The sequence below is a fragment of the Hemiscyllium ocellatum genome, chromosome 7 (assembly GCF_020745735.1).
Source record: "Hemiscyllium ocellatum isolate sHemOce1 chromosome 7, sHemOce1.pat.X.cur, whole genome shotgun sequence".
NCBI lineage: Eukaryota > Metazoa > Chordata > Chondrichthyes > Orectolobiformes > Hemiscylliidae > Hemiscyllium > Hemiscyllium ocellatum.
In genome coordinates this window covers 47815409-47842333 of record NC_083407.1, presented here as the reverse complement: position 1 = coordinate 47842333, position 26925 = coordinate 47815409, and the positions used below count along the sequence as shown (strand labels likewise).

The 26925-nt window shown below is 40.6% G+C and overlaps 1 protein-coding gene across 1 annotated transcript in view; it reads right to left on the bottom strand.

The window, feature by feature from the left end:
• Positions 1-26925, bottom strand: part of lrp2a (low density lipoprotein receptor-related protein 2a) — a 290923-nt gene that overhangs the window by 92659 nt on the left and 171339 nt on the right. Inside the window, exons 50-56 of the mRNA XM_060827752.1 lie at positions 25069-25270; positions 19589-19884; positions 14665-15181; positions 12777-12929; positions 9858-10028; positions 8798-9021; positions 6589-6763 (exon numbers count right to left, since the gene is read on the bottom strand). Coding sequence (XP_060683735.1) covers positions 6589-6763; positions 8798-9021; positions 9858-10028; positions 12777-12929; positions 14665-15181; positions 19589-19884; positions 25069-25270 — 1738 coding nt within the window. The remainder of the gene's footprint in view (positions 1-6588; positions 6764-8797; positions 9022-9857; positions 10029-12776; positions 12930-14664; positions 15182-19588; positions 19885-25068; positions 25271-26925) is intronic.

Genomic DNA, 26925 nt, shown 5'->3' with positions numbered 1-26925 from the left:
GTGGATTGGCCATGCCAAATTTCCCATAGCATCTCGGGATGTGTAAATTAGGTGGATAAGCTATGGGAAATGTGGGGTGACAGGGATAAGGTAGGGGTGGGATCTGGGTGGGATATTCTTCAGAGGGTCAGTGCTGACTCAATCAGCCAAACCACCTACTCGCACACTGCCGAGATTTATTCTATGATGAAAATAAGTTTCACCTCACATTATAATCAATGGGATTAAAGCAAAGTAACAGTACAATACAGCCACTCAAAAAACATTCTTTAAAATGATCCAAATGAGGAACAAAACATGTCATCTTAAGCAAAGCAAATGTACAACAAGTCAGAAGTACATGAATGTCATACTGCGCAATGGACTAAGAGATCAGTGGAGTAATTCTGAATATAAATTAAAAGCGATTTTGATTGTTTAACCCATAACTTAATTTAAAAGCCTGGCTATCCAATTCCTTGAGCACCCCCCCACCCCCACCATACCTTCCATTCCAAACTTTGGTATTTCCATGCCATTTCAGTGTATACATTCTGCACCAAATTAATGAACCCCACAAAACCAATTTCACATTTTAAAAAATTGATTTATAAAACTTTCTTATGTTACAAAGCTGTCTCTTTTTTTTCCTAAAAGCTGTTCCTTTTCTCAAGGATATTGTGTCTTTGTTTTCTTTCCAAAGGGGTCATAAAACCCTCCCAGATCCGAGATGACTAGTTTAGTACAGAGATGAGAAAGGATTTTGAGAGGCCTTTTGTTTATTTGTAAACAGATGAGACTTCAGGCCAAAGTGGTCATGTTTTAGAAATGACCTGTATAATGAAAGGGGAGTGGTCAGCTCTTTAGCTGAGCAGTTCAGTCCAGAATTAGTTAGGAGTTCAGTTGTGTGTAAACAGGCTGCAAAACTCTCTCTCTCTCCTTTTGCCCTTCTAATTTCAACCTGTAAGCATTTGTTTCATTTTTACTGTTTTTAAGGGAGTTTGCTTATTGGGACTGTTATGTATATTCGGAACAACATAATTAAGTCTACTTGAGATAGCCTGAGTTATGCGGGGGTTCTTTATTCTGTTCTTTGTGTTTCATTTTGTAATTTTGTGAATACATTTTTGTCTGTTTTAAAATCTGGTAGTCAACCTGACTAACTTACTCTGGGTAATTTTTACTGTATACTTACCGAAACAAATTGCAAAGTTATTGTCTGGGCTGTCTGCTTATGAATGTTTTGAGTGGTCTGGCTGAGTCCATAACACTTAAAATAGTCACACTTGCTACAGCCCTATAAAAGTGACCTTTAAAAAATCAACAGAAGGAAATGCAAGTGCTTCACACCTCTTTTATTTGTATAAATAAACACTTGAGCAATTGTGGAATAAATCCAAGAGAAAACTTTCAATCAGACAATGATTACCCTTGAATACATCTATTTCAACACAGTGATGGACAGCTGCTGTCACAGAATGAATAATGAAACTTGTCTGAAAGCCTAGTCACCCATTACTCTGTTGGAATAGCCATGACCCTGCTAGATCGACAGTTTTGTTACCATGGGGTTCACTGGCTCCATACAGTGTGTCAACGAGGTGATTGGGCATGAACACACCATAGGTTAGCAGACAGTATTTGCAGGACTCTGGAGGAGAGTGTGGGAAAATAGACATAGCTCTGTTGGGGCTTAGGAGAGCCATATCAGATTGGTGGAGAGGAATTGGGCAGAATACCACACAAGGTGAAGACCAATTGAACTTATCTTTCTAAATGGTTCTGTCATCAAGGCTATGGTTCACAACATTTCTGAGGAGCTATGAACCATGACCACTTCAAAAAGCTGGCCTGACTCCACAAAATTTCAGAGATGTCTTTCCCTGTTTTTGGAATTGGCCAGGTCGGGAGTTCTTTTGTGTCAGCCTAAATTGGGAATGCAGATTGGGGTCAAGAATCCCAGAATCAAATCTCAGCCACCAGTTTTAAAAGGTCAACAAAATCTCCAGAACTCCCTGGGGAATCAAAGATGGAGGATGGGAAAAATTTCTGGCTATAACAGTTGCTCCTTTTTTGAGGTATTTTAGGTGCAGGAGGTGATTTCCTCAAATTCCAGGAGCAGCAATTACTGTTTTATATGCTGTTGCATTGTTTTAGAACTTTGAGAATAAAAAGTCAAAAAGGGAGAAGAACAGACAAAGGAAGCACATGGTGAGGTCAGTGCAGGAGAGAGAGAGAGAATGAAACTGACACTGTCTTTGCTGTTTGAATTCGCTGGACATCGGAGTGCATCTGGAAAAATTAACAAACAGTGAAATTCACAATTGATCTTGGAGGAACTGTTGGGCGAAGTTCACAGCACAGAATCAGATAAGTTAATCGTTGTTTTAAGTGTGGCCTACAAAAAGTCTGCAGTAGTGAGCAGAGTGGGTTCCTTCTTGATTATATGTTTTTGGAGCTATGTTTCTTGATTAAACTTAAAATATAAGCCATAAATATTAATTTAACCAGGGGCAGTGATTGTAGAGGAATAAGAATGTTATTTTCTGGGTCTGTAGATTGTGAAAGAGCAAAAATGGCCTTTAGTAGAGTGATATGTACTTCTTGTCAGACGTGGGAGTTTAAAGAGAGTTTAAGGTTTACTGCAGATAATATATTCCATAAATGCTGTTGGATGCGAATCTTAGCAGATCGAATGGATCGGTTGGAGAGACAGTTAGAAGCAATGAGGAATGTGCAACAGCAACAGTATGTGATGGATGGCAGTTATAGGAAGGGGGGAAAGTCTCAGATACAGTCACATAGATGGGTTAACTCCAGGAAAGGTAAGAGAGGTAGGCAGCTAGTGCAGGAGTTTTTTGTGAATATACCCATTTCAAACAGGTATGCTGTTTTGGAAAACGTAGAGGGTGATGTTTTCTCAGGAGAACGTTGCCCGAACAGCCAAGTTTCTGGTATTGAGACTGGCTCTAACGCAATGAGGGGTGTGTGGGTTCCAAGAGATCAATTGTGTTAGGGAATTCTTTAGTCTGAGGTACAGACAGACATTTCTGTGGCCAACAGCAAAAAAGCAGAATGGTGTCAGGATCAAGGATGTCTCAGAGAGGGTACAGAATGTTCTCACAGGGGAGAGGGGCTAGGAAGAGGTCATTGTCCACATTGGAACCAACGAGGGAAAAGGTTGAGATTCTGAAAGAAAATTACAGAGAGTTAGGCAGGAATTTAAAAAGGAGGTCCTCGAGAGATCACCTTATTGGGACAGTATTATAGACCCCCTAATAGTCAGAGGGAAATTGAGAACCAAACTTGTAAGGAGATCTCAGCTATCTGTAAGAATAATAGGGTGGTTGTGGTAGGGGACTTCAACTTTCCAAACACAGACTGGGACAGCCATAGTGTTAAGGAGAGGAATTTGTCAAGTGTGTACAAGAATATTTTCTGATTCAGTATCTGGATGTGCCTACTAGAGAAGGTGCAAAACTTGACCTACTCTTGGGAAATAAGGCAGGACAGCTGACTGAGGTGTCAGTGGGGGAGTACTTTGGGGCCAGCAACCATAATTCTATTAGATTTAAAATAGTGATGGAAAAAGATAGACCAGATCTAAAAGGTGAAGTTCGAAATTGCAGAAAGGCCAATTTTGACAGTATTAGGCAAGAACTTTCAAAATCTGATTGGGGGCAGATGTTCGCAGGTAAAGGGGTGGCTGGAAATTAGAAGCCTTCAGAAATGAAATAACAAGAATCCAGAGAAAGTATATTCCTGTCAGGGTGAAAGGGAAGGCTGGTAGGTATAGGGAATGCTGGATGACTAAAGAAATTGAGGGTTTGGTTAAGAAAAAGAAGGAAGCATATGTAAACATAGACAGGATAGATCGAGTGAATCCTTAGAAGAGTATAAAGGAAGTAGGAATATACTTAAGAGGGAAATCAGGAGGGCAAAAAGGGGACATGAGATAGCTTTGGCAAATAGAATTAAGGAGAATCCAAAGGGTTTTTACAAATACATTAAGGACAAAAGGGTAACTAGGGAGAGAATAGGGCCCCTCAAAGATCAGCAAAGCAGCCTTTGTGTGGAGCTACAGAAGATTGGGGAGATACTAAACAAGTTTTTCACATCAGTAACTACTGTGGAAAAGGATATGGAAGATGTAGACTTTGGGAAATAGATGATGACATCTTGCAAAATGTCCATATTACAGAGGAGGAAGTGCTGGATGTCTTGAAACATATAAAGGTGCATAAATCCCCAGGACATGATCAGGTGTACCCTAGAACTCTATGGGAAGTTAGAGAAGTGATTGCTGGGACTCTTGCTGAGATATTGGTATCATCGATAGTCACAGGTGAGGTGCCAGAACACTGGAGGTTGGCTAATGGTGTGCCACTGTTTAAGAAGGTTGGTAAGGACAAGCCAGGGAACTATAGGCCAATGAGCCTGACCTCAGTGGTGGGCAAGTTGTTGGAGGGAATCCTGAGGGACAGGATGTACCTGTATTTGGAAAGGCAAGGACTGATTAGGGATAGTCAACATGGCTTTGTGCATGGGAAATCATGTTTCACAAACTTGATTGAGTTTTTTAAAGAAATAACAAAGATTGATAAGGGCAGAGCAGTAGATGTGATCTATCTGGACTTCACAAAGGTGTTCGACAAGGTTCTCCATGGGAGACTGATTGGCAAGGTTAAATCTCACGGAATACAGGGAGGACTAGCCATTTGGATACAGAACTGGCTCAAAGATAGAAGACAGGGGGTGGTGGTGGAAGGTTGTTTGTCAGACTGGTGGCCTGTGACCAGTGGAGTGCCACAAGGATCGGTGCTGGGTCCTATACATTTTGACATTTACATAAATGATTTGGATGCGAGCAAAAGAGGTACAGTTAGTAAGTTTGCAGATGACACCAAACTTGGAGGTGTAGTGGACAGTGAAGAGGGTTACCTCAGGTTAGAACACAATCTTGACCAGATGGGCCAATGGGCTGAGAAGTGACAGATGGAGTTTAATTCAGATAAATGCGAGGTGCTGCATTTTGGGAAAGCAAATCTTAGCAGGACTTATACACTTAACTGTAAGGTCCTAGAGAGTGTTGCTGAACAAAAAGACCTTGGAGTGCAGGTTCATAGCTCCTTGAAAGTGGAGTTGCAGAAAGGATAGTGAAGAAGGCATTTGGTATGCTTTCCTTTATTGGTCAGAGTATTGAGTACAGGAGTTGGGAGGTCACGTTGCGGCTGTACAGGACATTGGTTAGGCCGCTGTTGGAATATTGCATGCATTTCTAATCTCCCTCCTATCAGAAAGATGTTGTGAAACTTCAAAGGGTTCAGAAAAGATTTACAAGGATGTTTCTAGGGTTGGAGGATTTGAGTTGTAGGGAGAGTCTGAACAGGCTGGGGCTGTTTTCCCTGGAGCATCGGAGGCAGAGGGGTGACCTTATAGAGGTTTACAAAATCATGATGGGCATGGATAGGATAAATAGACATTTTTTTTTCCCTGGGGTCGGGGAGTCCAGAACTAGAGGGCATAGGTTTAGGGTGAGAGGGAAAAGATATAAAAAAGACCTAAGGGGCAACTTTTTCACACAGAGGGTGCTACGCCTGGAAACAGGCACATCATCCCAGCAAGTCCACACCGACCTTCTGAAGAGTATCCCATTCCTCTATCACTTTACATTTAGCCCTGACTAATGCACCTAACCTACATAACCTTGAACACTATGGGCAATTCAGCATTGTCAACTCACCTAACGTGAACATCTTTGGACTGTGGGAGGAAACCAGAGCACCTGGAGCAAACCCACCCAGACAGTTGCTAGAGTCGCGAATCGAACCTGGGTCCCTGGTGCTGTGAGGCAGCAGTGCCAACCACTGAGCCACAGTGTCACTGTTACTTTAGTATGCAGTCTTTTACCACACTTCTATGATTCAATGATTCTAAATTAGAGATACAATTGGTTTTCAGTGAAGATGGAACAAAGATAAAATGAAAAACTCTGATAGGATCAACGACAGAAGAGATTGAAATGACAGAAAATACATTCTTCCCGGGCCAAAGGGAATTGGGCAAGGAAAGAAACAAAAAATGTTTCCTATTTTTCAAGGGCTAACTTGATCTTCAAATGACAGCAGGGAGATCCAAGTAAGAGACCTTTATCAGAAAAGGCATGTCTTCAGAACCTTCCTAACTCTGCTTACTTGGGATAGCACGGTGGCTCACCAGTTAGCACTCATAGCGTCCTCGACCCGGGTTTAATGCCACCCTTAGGTGACTGTCTGTATGGAGTTGGCACATTCTCCCTGTGTCTATGCACCTCTCCTCCAGTTTCTTCCCACAGTATAAAAATGTGCAGGTCGGGGGAATTGGCCATGGGATATGCAGGATAAAGGAATAGGTTAGTGGAATGTGTCCATTATATTTGAACTATTCAGCTTTTCTTTCTTGAAACATCTGTAACAGCATTTACCTTTTTATTAAAATCCAGTCATAATTAAATAAAACTGAAAAAATGGTGAAATTCTAAAACACAAGCAGAAAACACTAGAAATACAAATAACACTAGATCGGAGTTGAAAATGCAAAGAAATAATAATGCAGCATTAATTATTGTACCTTTCATTGTCAAGACATCTATACTGTGTACTTGTGCACATGGGGATACATTGAGTGACGCTGCCAGACTGCTTAATGAAGTTATCTGGACATTCACATGTGTGACCTTGACCACCTTCTGCTATCAGACATAGGTGGGAGCAGCCACCATTATCTTTATCACATGGATTGCTTGCTAGAAAGAGGAGAGGTATAAAAGTAACTGTTAGCAAAGAAATTTCTTTCAATGCGCATACAAGGAAGCAACTAATAAACAGTGATTGGAAATGTGGTGCATGGCTGCATAATAAAGTAACTGGAAACATGAACAGCTTTCACTCTCTCAGCTTTGAGAACAATCAAGATGCAGCTTTTTAAAAGAATAAATAAACATTCATTCTTGCAGAGAATCTGATGAAACTAAGCCAAAGAAAGAAGGCCACCTAGGAAGATGAGGCCGGGAAGAACAAAAAGACCAAAGAATGAAGGCTATGACATAGACTATACAACTGGGGCCGATGAACTGAATTAAGATGATTTAGAAAGTCAATCCTCACCTATCACTCCAGGCCAACAGAGGAAAGATTACAAGAGGGAGTTTGACAATGGTCATCATCAATACAAGTATCTACAGGCTGAAATTGATGTTATTAACAAGCAATTTTCCCTATCGGACAGGGAGGTTGATGAGACTGACGATGAGGCGCAGTACTGGGTTGTTGCTGCCAAGTATATTAGACTAAAAGAAGTGAAGAATTCTACTTATTGTCAGGCAAAGAAGAATCAAAATGCTGACTCTAATTCAAAAGCAGCTCATTATCTGAGACATCTGATGGACATGGCTATCACAATTTCATTTATTTTCTTTTTATTGCTGTCATTCCTTAATACATTATACTTTCCGTGGATTGGCATTTTGCTTCACTGTTCATTAAGAAGAAGGGAATGGGCATAAAGCATGTGGCTCATCCTATTGGGGCAATTTATTAGCACGGATTAATCATAGTAAATGGACAAAAGACACAGCCAGAGGTTGACAGATTATTAAGTATTAAAGAAAGCAGTTAAATCAGTCATGATCGTTAATGTCTCATGAACTTGATTGAGTTTTTTTGAAGAAGTAACAAAGAGGATTGATGAGAGCAGAGTGGTGGACGGTCTATATGGACTTTAGTAAGGTGTTCGTCAAGGTTTTCCATGAGAGATTGGTTAGTAAGGTTAGACCTCATGGAATACAAGAACTAGTTCAAAGCTAGAGAGAGAGAGAGAGAAGAAAAGAGGGTGGTAGTGGAGGGTTGCTTTTCAGACTGGAGGCTTGTGACACATGGAGTGCCACAAGGATCGGTGCCTGGTTCACTATATTTTGTCATTTACATAAATGTCAACATAGGAGGTATATTTAGTAAGTTTGCAGATGACACCAATATTGGAGGTACAGTGGACAGCAAAGAAGGTTACCTCAGAATACAATCAATCCTAATCAGATAGGCCAATGGCCTAAGGAGTGGCAGACAGAGTTTAATTTAGATAAATGCAAGGTGCTGCATTTTGGAAAAACAAATCAGAGCAGGACTTATACACTTAATGGTAAGGTTCTAGGAAGTGTTGTTGAACAAAGAGACCTTGGAGTGCGGTTCATAGCTCCTTGAAAGTAGAGTCACAGATGGAGAGGATAGTTAAGAAGGCATTTGGTATGCTTTCCTTTACTAGTCAGAGCATGTTGCAGCTGTACAGGACATTGGCTAGGCCACTGTTGGAATATTGTGTGCAATTCTTGTCTTCTTTTTCTTGGAAGAATATTGTGAAATTTGAAAGGGTTCAGTCAAGGTTTACAAGGATGTTGCCGGATTGGAAGATTTGAGCTATAGGGAGAGGATGAATAAGCTGGGGCTGTTTTCCCTGGAGCAGCAGAGTAAAATGTGGGGAGTAAAAAGACAGTACAACTCACATTTTCATTGCTATTCATCAAGTAATTTCAGTTCAGAATTCTATACTACTGTGCATGCACAGCCCTAACATATGTAACCAAAATATAAAAATTGAGAACAGTATTATAAGACAAATTGAATAAGTCGTACCAATAAAACATGCATCTTAACTGGTTGAATGTTCAGAAGTAATTAATTAAGAAATTATTATTCATTCCAAAATGTGACTTGTAATGCAACATAGAGAATACTTGAGCTACAAAATGCTCCAATTTACATCAGTTTTAAAATTACTTACTTACCAATTGGCTGTCTGTATGGGTGATATACATGGATGTCAAAGGGCCGATGGGTGGTATTTACCAACAACACTCTGCCTTCTCCAGTGTATTTATTTGCTTTCTCAACTGATTTTGTGTTCCAATCAGTCCAATATATCGTATCTTCAAATAGGCTAATGGCAAATGGGTGGCTTAGGGTTCCACCAAATACTGTGTGCCGATGGTTCCCATCCAGGTTGGAAAATCTATAAAAATCAAACCATCAGAAGGTCACACAATCAACCAGTAAAATGCTTCCAAGCACTGAACTTTCAATGATAATTTTAAAGACTTTTTATATTAAACTAGTCATCACAATTGGTTTAAAAGATTAAAGAAGTGACAAATGTGGAAAAGTGTGTGGCTTAGATTACTGCAATCTTATAGAAGGAAATGGCAGCTGTCATTTCACAGCACAGAAGGAAAATTAAATGCAACTATTAAAAGGAAGCAATGCAACAAAATATATTCTACGTTCCATATTTTGATACAGGCTCAAATTTTCCTTGAAACCTATGTCAATTTATTTTCCCACTTTTGCATCTAAACAAACACAAGATATCTGCAACTGTTAACTAGGTCAAAACATTTCTGGGTAAAGGCTCTCCCTGCTAAATGCTGGAATTGATATGCAATTTTTGATATCCCAGTCAGATACTAATGAAAAGTGATAGCTTCTAGTTAAAGTCATAGATCACCAACTGTTTGTTACAAGGGGCTGTAATTATTAATGTACAGAATATGCCAGTTATTTTAAAATCAGCTCAATTAATACATTACCTAAATGTACATAGTTAGTATTAGTAGCATTGCATTTTTTCATTGCGGTGTATCCTTACCAGAAAGGCAAATAAAGGAATAAGTCATTAATGGTAAGATTAGAGCCATGGCCAGCACATGGTGGTCTATGTCATCCTTCACGCTGTTCAGGAATATCTGGAGTACTATTCTTAATTTAAAATGTGATCTTGCATATCTATTGTATCATCCCAACACTTTGTTATCAAAGTTAAAATTTGCAAGAAACTTTAGAAATACTTACTCAATATAATTCAGATGAGCATCGGTCCAATAGAGTTTATCATTTGTGTAGTCAATGGTCAATCCATTGGGCCATTCCAATTTTGTGGTAACAATGGCAGATTTGTTTTTACCATCCATACCCATGCGTCCAATATATGCTTGATAACCCCAGTCAGTCCAGAAAATATATCTGCAGAAAGTTATAAAAAATGTAAACTCAAATCAAATTTTATGTTGTCAATTTGCAGCATGACAAGAATTTCAATCAACTCAATAAAATTGTTAAAGCACATTTTCTTTTGCTCTAAATAGAAGTTCTTACACAACATGGAGAGTTGGATCTGTTCCCTGCATAGAAGGTGAGTTCACATGGTTGCATTGTCTGCCAGGTACCAGTGTGCCATATCTGGTCTGGAGTAACTTGATTGATGTATGTAAGATTGTGAACCAGGTTGACAAGGTATATGTAGAAATGAGGTTTCCTCTTGTGGCTTAATCCAGAACCAGTGGCTGTATTTCAAACTTAAGAACTGCCTTATTGGGCCAGAGATGAGCAGAACATCCTTCTTTCAAAGGGCTATAGGTGTTTAGAACTCTCTACCTCTGAAGGCTGTGAAGTCATGGTTTTTGAATATTTTTAAGGCAGATGTAGATAAAATACTTGTTAGCCAGTATAATCAAGTTTATCAGGAGTAGTTGGGAACTGTGGAATTTGAGATACAAACAGATCAGCCATGATCTTAATTCATTTCTTGCGACAGTTTATGGTTTCACTTTCAATTTGAGCAGGCATCTCACTACAAGTGCAAATTGACACAGGAATGATGAGCATGGTATGATTCAGATCATTTGGTCAAGTTCACCTTGTACAATGTATATTTGCTCAATTTACTGTGTTGGCTTCACTATTGTTAACTAAACATAGCTGTGATGAAAATTACAGTAATAAAGTCTATTGGTATGTTTCCATAATGTCAGGAGTTCCAGCAAAGTAGTAATGACATCCTTGTGATTGTGCTTCTATACAATTGTGTGCATTGCTTTTTTCCATGCATCACCACTCTCAGAATAGATGAAGTGTGCTTGAAAATTGCCAGCAGTCATCAGGCAGCACCAGCTAGACTAATAGTGGTTGGTGAGAGAAGCAAGAAGAGTTCAAATCAAGGTGGCCATTGTTTCTGGAGGCCCCAGACAGGGCACGGTTCGCCCAATTATGACCCCTCCCCCAACAAATCCAAAGGACGACCCCTGGAATTCAACAGGTTGTCTCCTCACATTCACTGCTCATAAAATGCAAGGAGTAATAGGTTTGAACCATGAATTCATCACTTAAATTTGTATCTAGTTTGGTGCCTGGGCTTGCTGCCTACCAAGTCTATATCTTCTAAGCACAAAGTGTTCTACTGTTTGACACGTTTATCCCTGCCTGATAACAATGGATGGACTTTTTCGGAGAGTTTCGGTCACTCACCCAGATCAGTTCAATGGTTAGTGAATGGCAGTTCAAGGGTTAGGGTCAGTTTTAGTCAGGGGGAAGAGATTGAGAGAACTGTCATTGGTCAGAGGCAAGCTAAGTAACAGGTTGCTACCTTTAAGCTGCTCATTGCTCAGTTATTTATTGGCAGAGGAAGAAGTTTCTGGACAGCAGAACTTCTGTGTCCATGAAGTCAGGGCTCAGCAAAATTCCAGAGAAGCTGAGAAGATAGAGGGAAGTAGAGTTCAGAAAAACCCTTGTTAGTTTAGTGCAATGGACACTGGGGGAGATGGAAGGTCATAAAAAATATGTGCTTGTTACAACTGAGAAATATTGGAGCTTGGAGAAATCTAGGAGCAGTGACAAACTAGTGAAGTTAGGTTCCTAAAAAGGAGCTGAAATTGTGCCTGTAGGTACATATTGGAGTCCAGCCTCAGGAATCTAATGGAATGTAGATATAGGGGAAGAGATTGAACTACTAAGATGTGAACAGTTATTGAAGCAGTCAACAATGAGGAGGGGGAACTTTGTGAAGGAGAAAACATTGTAATGTGAGTTTTCACTGGCAGCACCTTTACCATTTGAGTTGGTTACTGAAAAACCTGTCTTGACTACAGCTGCTATTTGATGTGCTCTGTGGTATGTTCAGCCACTGTTTGTCTGTTAACTCTAATTTGCCTGTTTATTGTGGATGTTAGAGTCTAATTTCTAGATTTATTATAATTTGTTTTACTTTCAATACTTCACATACTTATCAAAACTATTAAATCTTGTGGCTTTATCTCTCAGCCAGCACATGGAATCTCAAGTTTTGTCTGCTTTAAACAATAAAAACATTTCTGGTCCTGAACCAGATCATGACATAATTTGGAACCACTGGCCTCTGAGCAGAAGTAGCCATCCTCTGCTTCCCTGCTCCTGGCAGAACGCTATGGTCCTGAGAAGGTGACAGGCAGTCTTGTCACTATCCTACTCCAAATGTTTCCCTGGCCATTTCCAGGTCCCTGCTTCCTAGTCCATTCCTTCTAAGCACATTTTGAATGAATAAGCAATTGAATACTGTGCCACAATCTCACTAGAATAGTTGCGTATCTGTATAGGCTTCAATAATTTAGATTTGGTTACTCAGAGATGTTGGGTTGGCATTGTGATTTAAAACACTTTATTGATAATTATATATTTATATATTTCAGCTATGTTAATAAAAGTTTTCAAAGGTAGTGCTCCAACATATCAAGGAACATTTCAAAGTTTTTAAAAATTACATTTTAAAACATGTAGTTCAGATGAAAACTTCATCCTTGTCAATATGTAAAAGAATTTGAGCAGAAGCCCAAGACGATAAAGCATTCTTCAAAATCATGTGTCATTACACCAGTATCGCCAATTGTGCCAAAGTACAAACTCTAGCCCTTGATGTGATTTTCTTTAAAAGTATGCCTAAACAATTTTAGGTTCTCTTACCCATATTTTGGATATACAGCAATAGCTCGAGGATTCTCAAAGCAGTAAATATTGCTTGTATCCACACAGCGATCGGCTAGCATTTTACGGAACCTTCCATCAAGTTCAGCAACATTAAGGCAATTTTTAAACTGATCAAGCCAGTACAGCTTCCTGCAACAAAAATAAAAAGACTCATTTGACTTGCGCCAAAAGACAATATTCAACATTTTTCAATATTAGCGCATACACAATAAATTTGAATAAATATTTCAAAAGGAAAGATTTTCAGAGTTCTGGAGGAAAAGCAGGGCAGTCAGACTAATTGACAATTCATTCAGAGATCTGGCATAGCCATGGTGGGTTGAATGGTCCTCACTGTTGTTTTTTTTCTAGTACATCAGTAGATAATACTGAGAAGCAACTGATCGAACGAAACAGCAATCTATTGTCTAGAGTATACAATAAATGCATTTTTAGAAATTAAAATGTAAGGAAGTTGACAGGGTTAAACTTATTTGATTCTGGCCATGCCCATTTATCATTAGCCTTAACCTCTCTCACTATTCCCCACCAAATATTCAATGCCACTGTTAACAAAATTTCAACTCATTCCACTGCATCTTTAAACATATGTAGGAAAAGAAATATAAGAGCAAACAACTATGGATGCTGAAAATTTGAAATAAAAACAGAAAATTGTGTAAATGTTCAATAATTCTGCAAGTATCTGCGCAGAGTAATCAAAGTTAATGAAGAAATGCTATTAGACCTGCTGGTTTTTGGTTTTATTTCAGAAAAGAAATATCCAACTGACTTACAAAATAAAGGGTATTAAACACGCTCAAATCTCTGTTGGTTCACTCATTTCACTGCTTGTATATATTCACAAGCAAGTAGCGTAATGATTCAAGTGGTTAAGAGGTCATACTGTTAATGGAAAACTGCAGTAGTGTTGAAGTTTCTATCACGATCTGACAATAAATGTGCTGGCATGCTCTTGTGAATTTAGAGTCACCTCCCAGAGACAACTGGAAGCTTAGAATAAGCTTCATGATCTGAGCTCATAGTGGAGACCCACACTCAAAAGGAATACTGGGAAGAAAAAAAGCCTACTGACATCATACTTGCACTATCTGTGCTCCCTACAACCACGATTCGATTATTAGATCCAGAAACTGTTGAAGTTACCTCCTTATTTCTAGCAATGAACATGCATAAAAATCTGGAGAAGTTTTACATAAGCTTCTGGTGGCTTCAATTCACTCTTCAGAACAGATCAGCAGTCTGCAGCATGCAACACTTGAGCTGTTAATGATTAATGTTACACTTACGTCACCTTCAAATATTTGGTTTTATTTATTGTTTTATTTACTATAGATTGAATTCTGATGAATATGTCTTCCATAAAATGTTTTTTGTACTTGCAGAACGTATTATAAAGGTCACACTTTTTCAGTAATAATAAATCAAATCAGCTTAGATCTGATTTTATTGAAACGCAGAACAGATTCAAAGGGCTAAATGGTCTACTCCTGTTCCTAAATGTTCAGTAATCCATCTCAGGTTAAGCTGAAGCGATGCCCAGTAATGTGAAACAACCTGACAACTAGTTCTGGCTTCACTCACTATGGAATCGATAAGTACTACATAATTTTAAAAAGATTTTTTCAGACAATGTAATTTCAAACTGAATACTACCCATCATATCCATTTGACATTACAAGACACAACAGTATGTCTTTACAAATCTTTATTTAACTTTGGGATAATGAAAAATTATTCAATCCTTAAAAGTCTGTGTTAAATTAAAACCAGTTTTAACAAAGGCTGAGTCTATTATGCAGTTTAGTTTGGAAATAATAACAAGCATTGGTTCCCAAACATTGCAACTGAATAGTTATATTACCTTCCAACCCAGTCAACAGCCAGGCCTTCTGCACCTTGTATATCATGGTTAATGATAGTTTCCTTTTTGGTTCCATTCAGGAACATCCGTTCAATAATTCTTCGACCCAAGTCAATATAGTACAACCTTTGCTCAACTCTGTCAAAGTCCAATGCCACCACATTAATGAGCCCTTGTTGAACAAGAGTATAAATTTCCCCATCAACAGACAGATTACGTATGTAGTAGCGATTACTGAAGAGGAGATAAGGAGCAATATTGCTGTTTTGGCGACAGCTTCTTCCATCAGGTTCTCGAAGATGTCCTGGGGCACATTTGCAGATGTAGGAACCCTCTGTGTTTTCACAAATCTGACTGCAAACAGCCGGTGTTACATTGCATTCATCAATGTCTTCACAAGTCTGTTGATCACTCATGAGATGGTAGCCAGGGTTACAAGAGCAGAAGAAACTAGTCAATGTGTTGGTGCACTTATGTGTGCAGTGATTCAGTGCAGGATCATTGCATTCATCAACACCTGTAACAACATAATCAGAAAATGCAAAATTATTAACAAAATCACAGTTCAAATAGCTTCCTATGGAATGATTATTATTTAAATTATTAATACACTATTCTTATGAACCAGAGATAAAATAAATTTGAAGATGAGTTTTTTTCATTTGCAAAGTGCCAGGTTAGTTAAATAGTTTAAAATAAAGATATAGAACTATGATTTACTCCAAAATTAAAATCACTTCTATGAGGCGGCTGAATTCCAAACAACTTAATAATAAAGTGCATAAAAAGGGAATATACTGTTGGACTGTCAGGGCAACTGGAGGCAGGAATTATGGTATATAATCTCCAAGGACATATCTACTCATAGCAGCAACTCCCGAAGAGAGTAGGAACATTAAATTTTGTGTGACCTGGAAAGCTGTCTACCATGAATCTGACAAGTTTCAGCGAACGGAGATACAGATAAAACACTTTAAAATTAATGGCTCAGCTATGAACACCAGGAAGCTTTCAGATTCAATTTCTAAACAATAGTGAATTATTGTGGCTCTGTTCGCCGAGCTGGAAGTTTTTGCTGCAAACGTTTCGTTCCCTGGCTAGGGAACATCATCAGTGCTATTGGAGCCTCCTGTGAAGCGCTGCTTTGATGTTTCTTCCGGTATTTATAGTGGTTTGTTCTTGCCGCTTCTGGGTGTCAGTTTCAGCTGTAGTAGTTTGTATGTGGGGTCCAGGTCGATGTGTCTGTTGATGGATGTTCTTGCCGCTTCCGGGTGTCAGTTTCAGCTGTAGTGGTTTGTATATGGGGTCCAGGTCCATGTGTCTGTTAATGGAGTTTGTGGATGAATGCCATGCCTCTAGGAATTCCCTGGCTGTTCTCTGTCTGGCTTGTCCTATGATGGTAGTGTTTTCCCAGTCAAATTCATGTTCCTGGTTGTCTGAGTGTATGGCTACTAGGGATAGCTGGTCGTGTCGTTTTGTGGCTAGTTGGTGTTCATGGATGCGGATTGTTAGCTGTCTTCCTGTTTGTCCTATATAGTGTTTTGTGCAGTCCTTGCATGGTATTTTGTAAACTACGTTAGTTTGGCTCGTGCTGGCTATTGGGTCCTTTGTTCTAGTGAGTTGTTGTCTGAGTGTGGATGTTCCACATACCCCACATACAAACTACTACAGCTGAAACTGACACCCGGAAGCGGCAAGAACAAACCACTATAAATACCGGAAGAAACATCAAAGCAGCGCTTCACAGGAGGCTCCAATAGCACTGATGATGTTCCCTAGCCAGGGAACGAAACATTTGCAGCAAAAACTTCCAGCTCGGCAAACAGAACCACAACAACGGACACCCGAGCTACAAATCTTCAACCAGACTTTAAATAGTGAATTAACTGATCTCAACTTGGAGAGGAGTTGGGATAAGGGTGTTCTCATTACCAGAATTGTCTTGGACTCGTGAAAGAAAAATAATTTCAAATTTTATGTTTTTTAAAAAACAACCAGTATCTAGCAATCTCCTACTGGAAATGTATGGAATGCATGAGACTAGGGCGATGTGTTTGTGTTAGCAGCTCAGGTAGGACAGCACACAAAATTTTCACACATGATAAAATGAATCCCCTTACGGTCCTGGATTAACGAGTTCAACACGCGGCGAGACATCAAACAATGCTTCCACCGCCTTGGCCTCCGCACCTACTTTTCAACCAGGATTCTCGCCCACCCTCTGACGACCCCTTCTCCCGCTTCCAACACATCCCATCCACCTGGACACCCGTGCTGGCCTCTTACCCGCCCTCGATCACTTCATGGCCAACTGCCGCTGTGACATTAACCGCCTCAACCTGTCCACCTCTCTTACCCACTCCAACCTCTCACCCTCGCAACGTGCAGCCCTTCACTCCCTCCGCTCCAACCCCAACCTCACTATCAAACCGGCAGACAAGGGAGGCGTGGTGGTAGTTTGGCGCACTGATCTTTACATTGCTGAGGCTAAACGCCAACTTGCGGACACCTCCTCCTACTGCCCCCTTGACCATGACCCCACTTCCCACCATCAAACCATCATCTCCCAGATCATCCATCACCTCAGGGGATCTCCCATTCACTGCCTCCAACCTCACAGTCCCACAAACCCGCACCGCCCATTTCTACCTCCTGCCCAAAGTCCAAAAACCTGACTGCTCCGGCCGACCCATTGTCTCAGCCTGCTCCTGCCCCACCGAACTCATCTCTGCATACCTCGACATGGTCCTGTCCCTCTTAGTCGACCTACGTTTGGGACACCACCCATGCCCTCCACCTTCTCCATGATTTTTGCTTCCCCAGCCCCCAATGCCTTATCTTCACCATGGACATCCAGTCCCTATACACCTCCATCCCCCATCACGAAGGACTCAAAGTCCTCCGCTTCTTTCTTTCCCGCCAACCCAACCAGTACCCTTCCACTGACACCCTCCTTCGACTGACTGAACTGGTCCTCACTCTGAACAACTTCTCTTTCCAATCCTCCCACTTCCTCCAAAACAAAGGAATAGCCATGGGCACCCGCATGGGCCCTATGCCTGCCTCTTCATCGGATATGTGGAACAGTCCATCTTCCGTAGCTACACTGGCACCACCCCCCCCACCTTTTCCTCCGCTACATCGATGACTGTATCAGCACTACCTCGTGCTCCCACGAGGAGGTTGAACAGTTCATCCACTTTACTAAGACCTTGCACCCCGACTGTCTCAGACTCCTCCTCCCCTTCCTAGACCTCTCCGTTTCTATCTGGGGCGACCGACTCCACACGGACATTTACTATAAACCGACCGACTCCCACAGCTACCTAGATTACACCTCCTCCCACCCTGCCCCCTGTAAAAACGCCATCCCATATTCCCAAATCCTTCGCCTCCGCCGCATCTGCTCCCAGGAGAATGTATTCCAATACCGAACAACCCAGATGGCCTCCTTCTTCAAAGACCGCAATTTCCCCTCAGATGTGGTTGACGATGCTCTCCACCGCATCTCCTCCACTTCCCGCTCTTCCGCCTTTGAACCCCGCCCCTCAAATCGCCACCAGGACAGAACCCCACTGGTCCTCACCTACCACCCCAACAACCTCCTGATACATCGTATCATCCTTCGTCATTTCCACCACCTCCAATCAGACCCCACCACCAAGGATATATTTTCCTCCCCTCCCCTATTAGCGTTCCGGAAAGACCACTCCCTCCGCGAGTCCCTCGTCAGGTCCACACCCCTCACCAACCCAACCTCCACTCCTGGCACCTTCCCCTGCAAACGCAAGAAATGCAAAACTTGCGCCTACACCTCCCCCCTCACTTCCCTCCAAGGCCCCAAGGGATCCTTCCATATCCGTCACAAATTCACCTGCACCTCCACACACGTCATTTACTGCATCCGCTGCACCCGACGTGGCCTCCTCTACATTGGGAAAACGGGCTGCCTACTTGCGGAATATTTCAGAGAACACCTTTGGGACACCCGCATCAACCAACCCAACTGCCCAGTGGCTGTACACTTTAACTCCCCCTCCCACTCCGCCAAGGACATGCAGGTCCTTGGCCTCCTCCATCACCAGACCATGGCAACACGACGCCTGGATGAAGAGCACCTCATCTTCCACCTAGGAACCCTCCAACTACAAGGGATGAATGCAGATTTCTCCAGCTTCCTCATTTCCCCACCCCCACCTTATCTCAGTCCCAACCCTCAGACTCAGCACCGCCTTCTTGGCCCGCAATCTTCTTCCTGACCTCTCTGCCCCCATCCCCTCTCTGGCCTATCACCCTCACCTTAACTTTCTTCCACCTATCGCATTTCTAATGCCCCTCCCCCAAGTCCACCCTCCCTACCTTTTATCTTAGCCTGCTTGGCACACCTTCCTCATTCCTGAAGAAGGGTTTATGCCCGAAACGTCGATTCTCCTGCTCCTTGGATGCTGCCTGACCTGCTGCGCTTTTCCAGCAACACATTTTTCAGCTATACACTTACCATACCCCAGCAAGGAGATGTGCAGATATAATTGGCAAGAAGAAAACAGATTAAAAGACAAAATTCTAATTGACAGTTAGAGTGCAGCATGCCATCTGGGAGTGAAACATCTTCAATCTTTGGGATTCTGCTCAGAAAAGACTGATCTCAGCCTCTGCTGACATATCAACTTCAACACTGTAGGACAGTGGAAACCAATTTGCATTAACACCAACCTAATAAAACTGAAGTATACCTGAATCAATTGTACTTTGAATTGAGTCATTCTTCTTATTACAATGGTGACAAAATGTGAAAGCTGATTATATCTTGTTTAATTCTAAAGTTTTGATATCCTATACCTCTTTCACCAATTGGACAATTCCAGAATCATCCTTCAAAATTTTAAGCAGCAGGTTCACAAAAGTTCTGAAATTAAATACGTACCACATGTTTTTTCATCACTGTTATCAGAACAATCATCCATGTCATTGCACACCCTGCCACTTTCAATACAGGCTCCATTGTCACATTTGAAATGATGTGGAGGGCATGTTGGCTCCGAGGTGATGCACAGGTGTTTCATCTCATCAGATCTATCTCCACAATCGTTATCACCATCACAGACCCATAACTGTGAAACACAGCGGCCATTCTGACATGTAAACTGGTGTTGGGTGCAAGGTTGGTACCTACAGCCTCGTTCATCACTACCATCACCACAGTCATTGCGTCGATCACATCTGTGGTCAAAGTTAGATATTGAATATGGAAATGTCATGAACATGCTTCAATAACAGTATTTAAGAAAACATTATCCTGATTTAACTGAAACACAGAAAATAGGTGGAGGAGGAGGCCATTCAGACCTTTGTGCTTGCTTCACCATTCAATAGAATCATGTTTGATCATTCAACACAAAGCACTGTTCTGCTTTCTCCCCATTTGCTTTGATCCTTTTATACCTAAGAATTATACCCAACTCTTTATCGAAAATACTCCATGTTTTGGCTTCCACCGTTTTCTGTGACAGAGGCTTGCACAGGCTCACAACTCCCTGGGTGAAGAAACGTTTCTTCACCTCAGTCCTACATGGCCTACCCATTATCCTTAAACAGTGACTCCTTGGTTTTGGACTACTCAGTCTTCAGAAATGTATTTCCTGCATTTATCCGGTCTAGTTCAGTTAGAAATTTAGAAGTTTTTCTGAGATTCCCCCTCATTCTTCTAAACTCTATTTAATATAGTCTTAACTGATCCAATCTCTCTTCTGACATCAGCTCTGCTATCCAAGACATCAAGCTGGTAAATCTTCATTGCACTTCTTCTATAGCAGGAACATCCTTCCTCATATGAGGAAACCAAACTGCTTGCAATACTCCGGTATGGTCTCACCAAGGTCTTGTACAATTGCAGCAAGACACTCTTGCTCCTGTACTCAAATCTTCTCAATGAAGGCCAACATACAAATTGCCTTCTTCACCACCTCCTGCAACTGCATGTTTACTTTCAGTGAATAGTGGACTTTTCCAATCTATTACCATTCAAATATGAATCTGCTTTTGGCACCAAAGTGGATAACTTCACATTTACGCTGAAAATGTGTTGCTGGTTAAAACGCAGCAGGTCAGGCAGCATCCAAGGAACAGGAAATTCGACATTTCGGGCAAAAGCCCTTCATCAGGATGAAGGGCTTTTGCCCGAAACGTCGAATTTCCTGTTCCTTTGATGCTGCCTGACCTGCTGCGCTTTAACCAGCAACACATTTTCAGCTCTGATCTCCAGCATCTGCAGACCTCACTTTTTACTCTAACTTCACATTTATCCACATTATACTTCATCTGCCATGACTTTACTCACTCACTCAACTTGTCCAAATTATACTGAAGCATCTCACTATTCACCCTCCCACCTGGCTTAATGTTCTCTGTAAACTGGAGATATTACATTCAATTCCCTCATCTAAATTATTTAGTACATTTTGTGAATAGCTGAGGTCTATGCACTAATCCCTGTGGTACCCATCACTGCCTGCCATTTGGAAGAAGACCCATTTATTCCTACTACTTGTTTCACGTCTGCCAACCAGTTCTCTATGTCATAGACTACCCCCAACCCATGTGCTTTAATTTCACCTGCTAATCTCTTAGGAAAGGCCTTATCAAAAGCCTCTGAAAGTCTACATAGAACAGAACAATTCAGCATAGTACAGGCCCTTCAGCCCTTGATGTTGTGTCAATCACTTATCCCACTCTGAGATCGAAATAACCCATATACCCTTCATTTTACTATCGTCCATATGCCTATCCAAGAGTTGCATTAGAGTCCCTAATGTATCTGACTCTACTACCACTGCTGGCAGTGCATTCCACACACCCACCACTCTCTGTATAAAGAACCAACCTCTGACATTACCCCAAAACTCCCTCCAATCACTTTAAAATCACAATGTCCCCTTGTGATAGCCATTTCTGTCCTGGGAAAAAGTCTCTGATTGTTTGCTCTATCTATGCCTCTCATCATCCTGTACTTGTCTATCAAGTCACTTCTCATCCTTCTTCGCTCCAATGAGAAAAGCCTTAGCTCCCTCAACCTTTCTTCATAAGATATGCCCTCCATTCCAGACGGTTTCCTGGTAAATCTCTGCACCCTCTCTAAAGTTTCCACATTTTACCATAATGAGGTGACCAGAACTGAACACAATATTCCAAGTGTGGTCTAACCAGGGAACTATAGAGCTGCAGCATAACCTCTCAGTTCTTAAACTCAATCCCCCTGCTAATGAAAGCCAACACACCATATGTCTTCGTAACAACATTCTCAACTTGGGCGGCAAATTTGAGGGATCTAAATAAACCACTTCCACTTGCTCCACCCCACCCAACATCAACTTACTCGTTACATCATTGAAATATTCCAGCAGATTGTTCAAGCACAATTTCTCATTTGTAATCTGTGTTGACTCTGTCCAGTCCTGTCACTGTTTTCCAAGTGGCTCTGCTACTTAAACTTTCATAATGGACTCTAGCATTTTCTTCATTACCAACGTCTGACTAAGCAGTCTAAAATTCCCTTTCTCACGGTGAGCATTTTTGAAAAATAGGGTTACATGAGCTATTCTTCAATCTATAGGAACAGTTCCAGAATCTAGAGAATTTTGAAAGAAATTTGTGTATTATGTACAGGATTGACAAACTTGACCCAACCAAAATTGTCTGGGATTGTGAGCAGTCCAAATATCACAGAGCATCTTAAGTATGAGAAATTAATTGGACAGTAAGCAATCATCCTTTAAACAAAACATAAAAATAATTATCTACCAAAGAAAACTAATGAAATGAGGACCACTATAAGTTGAGAAATCTGGTTTGCTGAGAGAAAGGATTGCGAAACGTAACAAGTATGTGAATAGATGGGTTTAAGAGCTATTGGAGAGCAGCATACATGTTTACATTACTGTTTTTTTAAGGTAAAATTAATTATAATCTCAATCAATTTAATACCACTGAGTCTTCATAATTCTGCTTCAAGTACATTGCTTACATCAACCAGAGGAAATGCAGTGAAAGTGTCCCTTCCTCTGAACCAGGAAGTCCGGGGTCAAGTCCCACCTGTTCCAGAGGTGTGTAAGAACATCTCTGAATAGGTTGATTAAGAATGTCTACACAAACCATTAGACAGTCATGTAGAAACACAATCAGGACTCATACTCTGGGTCAAAATATCCAAAGGTGTAAAAATATGGATCTAATGTATGAATGAGTAAAACTTATACTTGAGTGAAGGTGATTTGCATTAGATCTTCAGGGAATTAAAAAAAATGTCCCATTACTAGACTACTGAAGACACTGTAGATATGTGGTTATCAAGGCAATCATAAAAAATGAGAAATTAGCCAAAGGCACTCTAAAAATGGACAAATATCAGTAATTGTTCCATGGGTAATAATTGATCATCAATAGTAACAAATCATCCTTAAAAGAATTTGATTTGAATTAACTGCGATAATTAAAGCTAAAATGTTATGAATGACAATGTATCAATTGAATAATTATTTTGTATATACATGAATACTACTTTAAAGGAGATATAGCAATTTGAAAAATCTGAATTTGTCCAAGTATAAATTGCACAGCATCGAACTATCTCTTATGCAAAAGTATTGGAATTCACTATGTCGCATGCTCACATTAAAAACTACATAATTAAACTTTTTACATTGGCCTGAAATTGTGCCACTAATAAGTATGAGGCTTTCAGACAGCACCCTTCTCTCATTTATCTCTCCACCCTGCAGGCACTCTGCCTTTACTCCTGATGAAGGGCTTTTGCCTGAAACATTGATTTTCCTGCTCCTCGGATGCTGCCTGAACTGCTGTGCTTTTCCAGCACCATCTAATCTAGAATCTGGTTTCCAGCATCTGTAGTCCTTGTTTTTACCTTTCAGACAGCATGTTCAATACTGAGTAAAACTGACAGTAACTTCTAACATCTATTCATTAGCAATTAAATGCAGAAATCCAGAATTTACTGTCAGAAATACACTGCTTAATATATTGTTGCAGTCTTTGCTGCACTGAAATCACTACTGGATCATGAACATTAACTATCTACTATTCTTACTTTAAAGGCTGATGAAATGGTTCAGCCTTGATCAACCAGAAGTATTTGAGTTTTTCATGGTGTTCCAGGTCATAATTATTGATGAAGAACATCTTTGGCCCTGATAAAATAGGATTTCATGCTAGTAAAACTTACTTTCTCAAAAATTGAATTATTTTATATTTTTGAAAAAGTAAATTTTTCCCCAAGTTTGTGGTTTGATACTTAACTTTCTTAGATATATCCCATATGTTTTAATCTTACTTTTCAAATATATAATTTGTATTTTACGTTCTCCTTTGCTGCTTCTCTGTTTTCAGCCCTATTTCTGGATGCCACAGATCACTTGCTGAAGTACTAAATGCAAACTGATATTGGAAAAGAGCAAGTCTACACACCAGAACCTGGTAAACATTATGAGCAGCTTTTATTGAAATGGCCACACAAAATCCAAATCATAATTCTACTTTTTCGAAAACTGGGCAGATGGTGCATTACTATATTTTTATCCAAGAAGATATTTAAAACAGAAAGTCTGCACTTAAGAACTGTTGACCATCATCAAAGATAAAAATAAACTTTATCAGGATGTGGTAAATAGAAGGAATTATGATGATGCAATGTTTTAATTAGTCATAAAATATCTGGCATGTACACATGTTTGTGAAATCTGGGTGACATTTGGCACAAGTCTATAGAGTACCAAAGAGCAGTCAAACCCAGAAGGCCTATCCATCTCAGTTGAAGTTTCTGTGTTTTGTCAGCACAGCTACTGGGGAGTAACTTACGATTAGTTTTTTTTTAAAACAGTGAATACTTTGCATCCCCAGTGGTTCTGGGAAAGAGATTGTCACAATGAAACTGTAGAACCATTAGAAATGCAAAAGAGAATCTCAGAAATGAAAAAAGGAAATGCAGGGCTTAATCTTATCCCACTAATCCCAGCACTAATCCTCTCTTTTGGTTTACAACGTTTCTTCAACCATTTAAACACTTTAGAGGAAGTGGGATTAGGAAGTTTATATTACCACAGTGCCACAAACTGAAGCTAAAACTTATTTTATGGCAAGCCTCACCTTTGATCTACCAACAGGTAAACAAGCAAGCTGATAAAGAAATGACAAAATCAGGGAAAGTAAAAACCATTCTATCCTGAATGTGCTTTCCACAACAAATCAAGTGTGTTTCAAATGCTAAATATCAATTCGAAGCATTATTATGATATTGCAACAATTTGTTCCATCCATTATATCTTGCAATACTTCATAAAAATTAAATACAATTAAAGGGAGAAAAAAAACACAAGGTCTTTATTAGCAACAAACCTGTATGAACTCCTGATACAGAGGCCATTGCCACATGTGAACTCTGTTGCTATGCAAGATCGCCTAGTGCAATTCTGATGTTCATCTGAAGCATCAGAACAGTCAGAATCTCCATCACAAATCCATGTCCTTGGGATACACCTTCTCTGAGGAGCATGGCTGTTGACACATGTAAATTCTGTAGCTGTGCAGGTACGGTTTGCTGGAAGAAAACACATTGAGGTAAATGAGATATTCCTTGAGCTGGTAATTAATCAAGATATCTAACTGTGCACTACCAGGAGTTTCAGAAACCCAAATTTGACCTGTGTCATCCCAGTGTGACATATCCAGCATACACTTACAGAGGCAGGATGCCCCATGGCCATTTAGATTGAATTACACGTTAGTTCATCAGTTCTAGGTAGCACCAAATGGCCACTGTTCTTAGAATCTTCTGGGGAAGGGGAGAGATAATTAGGAAATATGTGACGGCTGACAGAGTCCTGCTGAATTAAGGAGATGGGAGCAGCACTCTTTTTCCTCCCATCTACATATTAAAGACAAGCAAAAAAAGTTGAAATGGAACTTTCTGTTGCCAGTTTCCAATATTCACCTCAAAGACAACAACAAAAAGCAAGCTTCAGTGGAATTTTGAATAGGAACCCACAGCTTATGTAATTTATCAATTTGCTATTGGAAAGGGCTGATTGCATGCTTCAGCTGCTCAAATCCAGAGAGTTATTAAATTATATGACCCATATAAGGTAAAATAAATGCCATGCACATTACCTATCCCACTGGATGCTTGTTCATAAAATAAATTAAACTATCTAATTGGTAGGCAATGAAGTCTCACAAGTAATTAAACTGGAAGTTCAGCATTAATGCATTATGTTGCTTTATATTATTCTTCTGCCAATGTCTGGTGTCTTGTGCAGTAGTAACTGAACGATTGTGCCCAAGCAGGACTGATTTTGAGGTAGGTATCACCAAATCCAAAACTATTTGTAATTCCTTTGATACATGACAACCTGGGCAACATCCTGGCTTGGGCTGGTTAGCATTCATCCCATGACTTGTCCAGACTTGTCCTACCTGCCTGTCTCCTTTTCCACCCATCCACTCCACCCTCTCCTCCCTGACCTATCACCTTCACCCTCTCCCCCACTCACCCATTGTACTCTATGCTACTTTCTCCCCACCCCCACCCTCCTCTAGCCTATCTCTCCACGCTTCAGGCTCACTGCCTTTATTCCTGATGAAAGGCTTTTGCCCGAAACATCTATTTCGCAGCACCTTGCATGCTGCCTGAACTGCTGTGCACTTCCAGCATCACTAATCCAGAATCTGGTTTCCAGCATCTGCAGTCATTGTTTTTACCTCGTTGATTTTAACCTGACTGCGAATACTCTTGCAAGGATGCCTGCCTTGAAGAAGTTTTCCTCCTCTCTCTATAAGAATCTCAGGGAGTCCCTCTCCCACTGCAACTCCCAGGTCATTTCATCTGCCCTGAAGTTCTTCAACCATGTTGTGAAACAAACTCGCTACCATAGCCACATTTGCTTCCTCAGTGTCTGCCTCCATAACCAACTTATCCCACACGGACTCCGGACCACCTTTAAACCAGCAGAGATCGGACCTGAACAGGACAAACAGTACAGACTACAGATTCAAAAACACCAGCAACAGTTCTCCTTCAAGATCCTCCGCTCCACACTTGCAGCAATGTGCCAGCACCTAACCTCTCTACAGTCAGCACTGCCTCAGCTGCGGGACACACTCTCTCAGAATTGCAAAGGACCCATTCTGTACTACATCCTCAGGAGAATTCATACTCTCAACAAACAGTATTTCAATTCCATCTCAAACATCAAA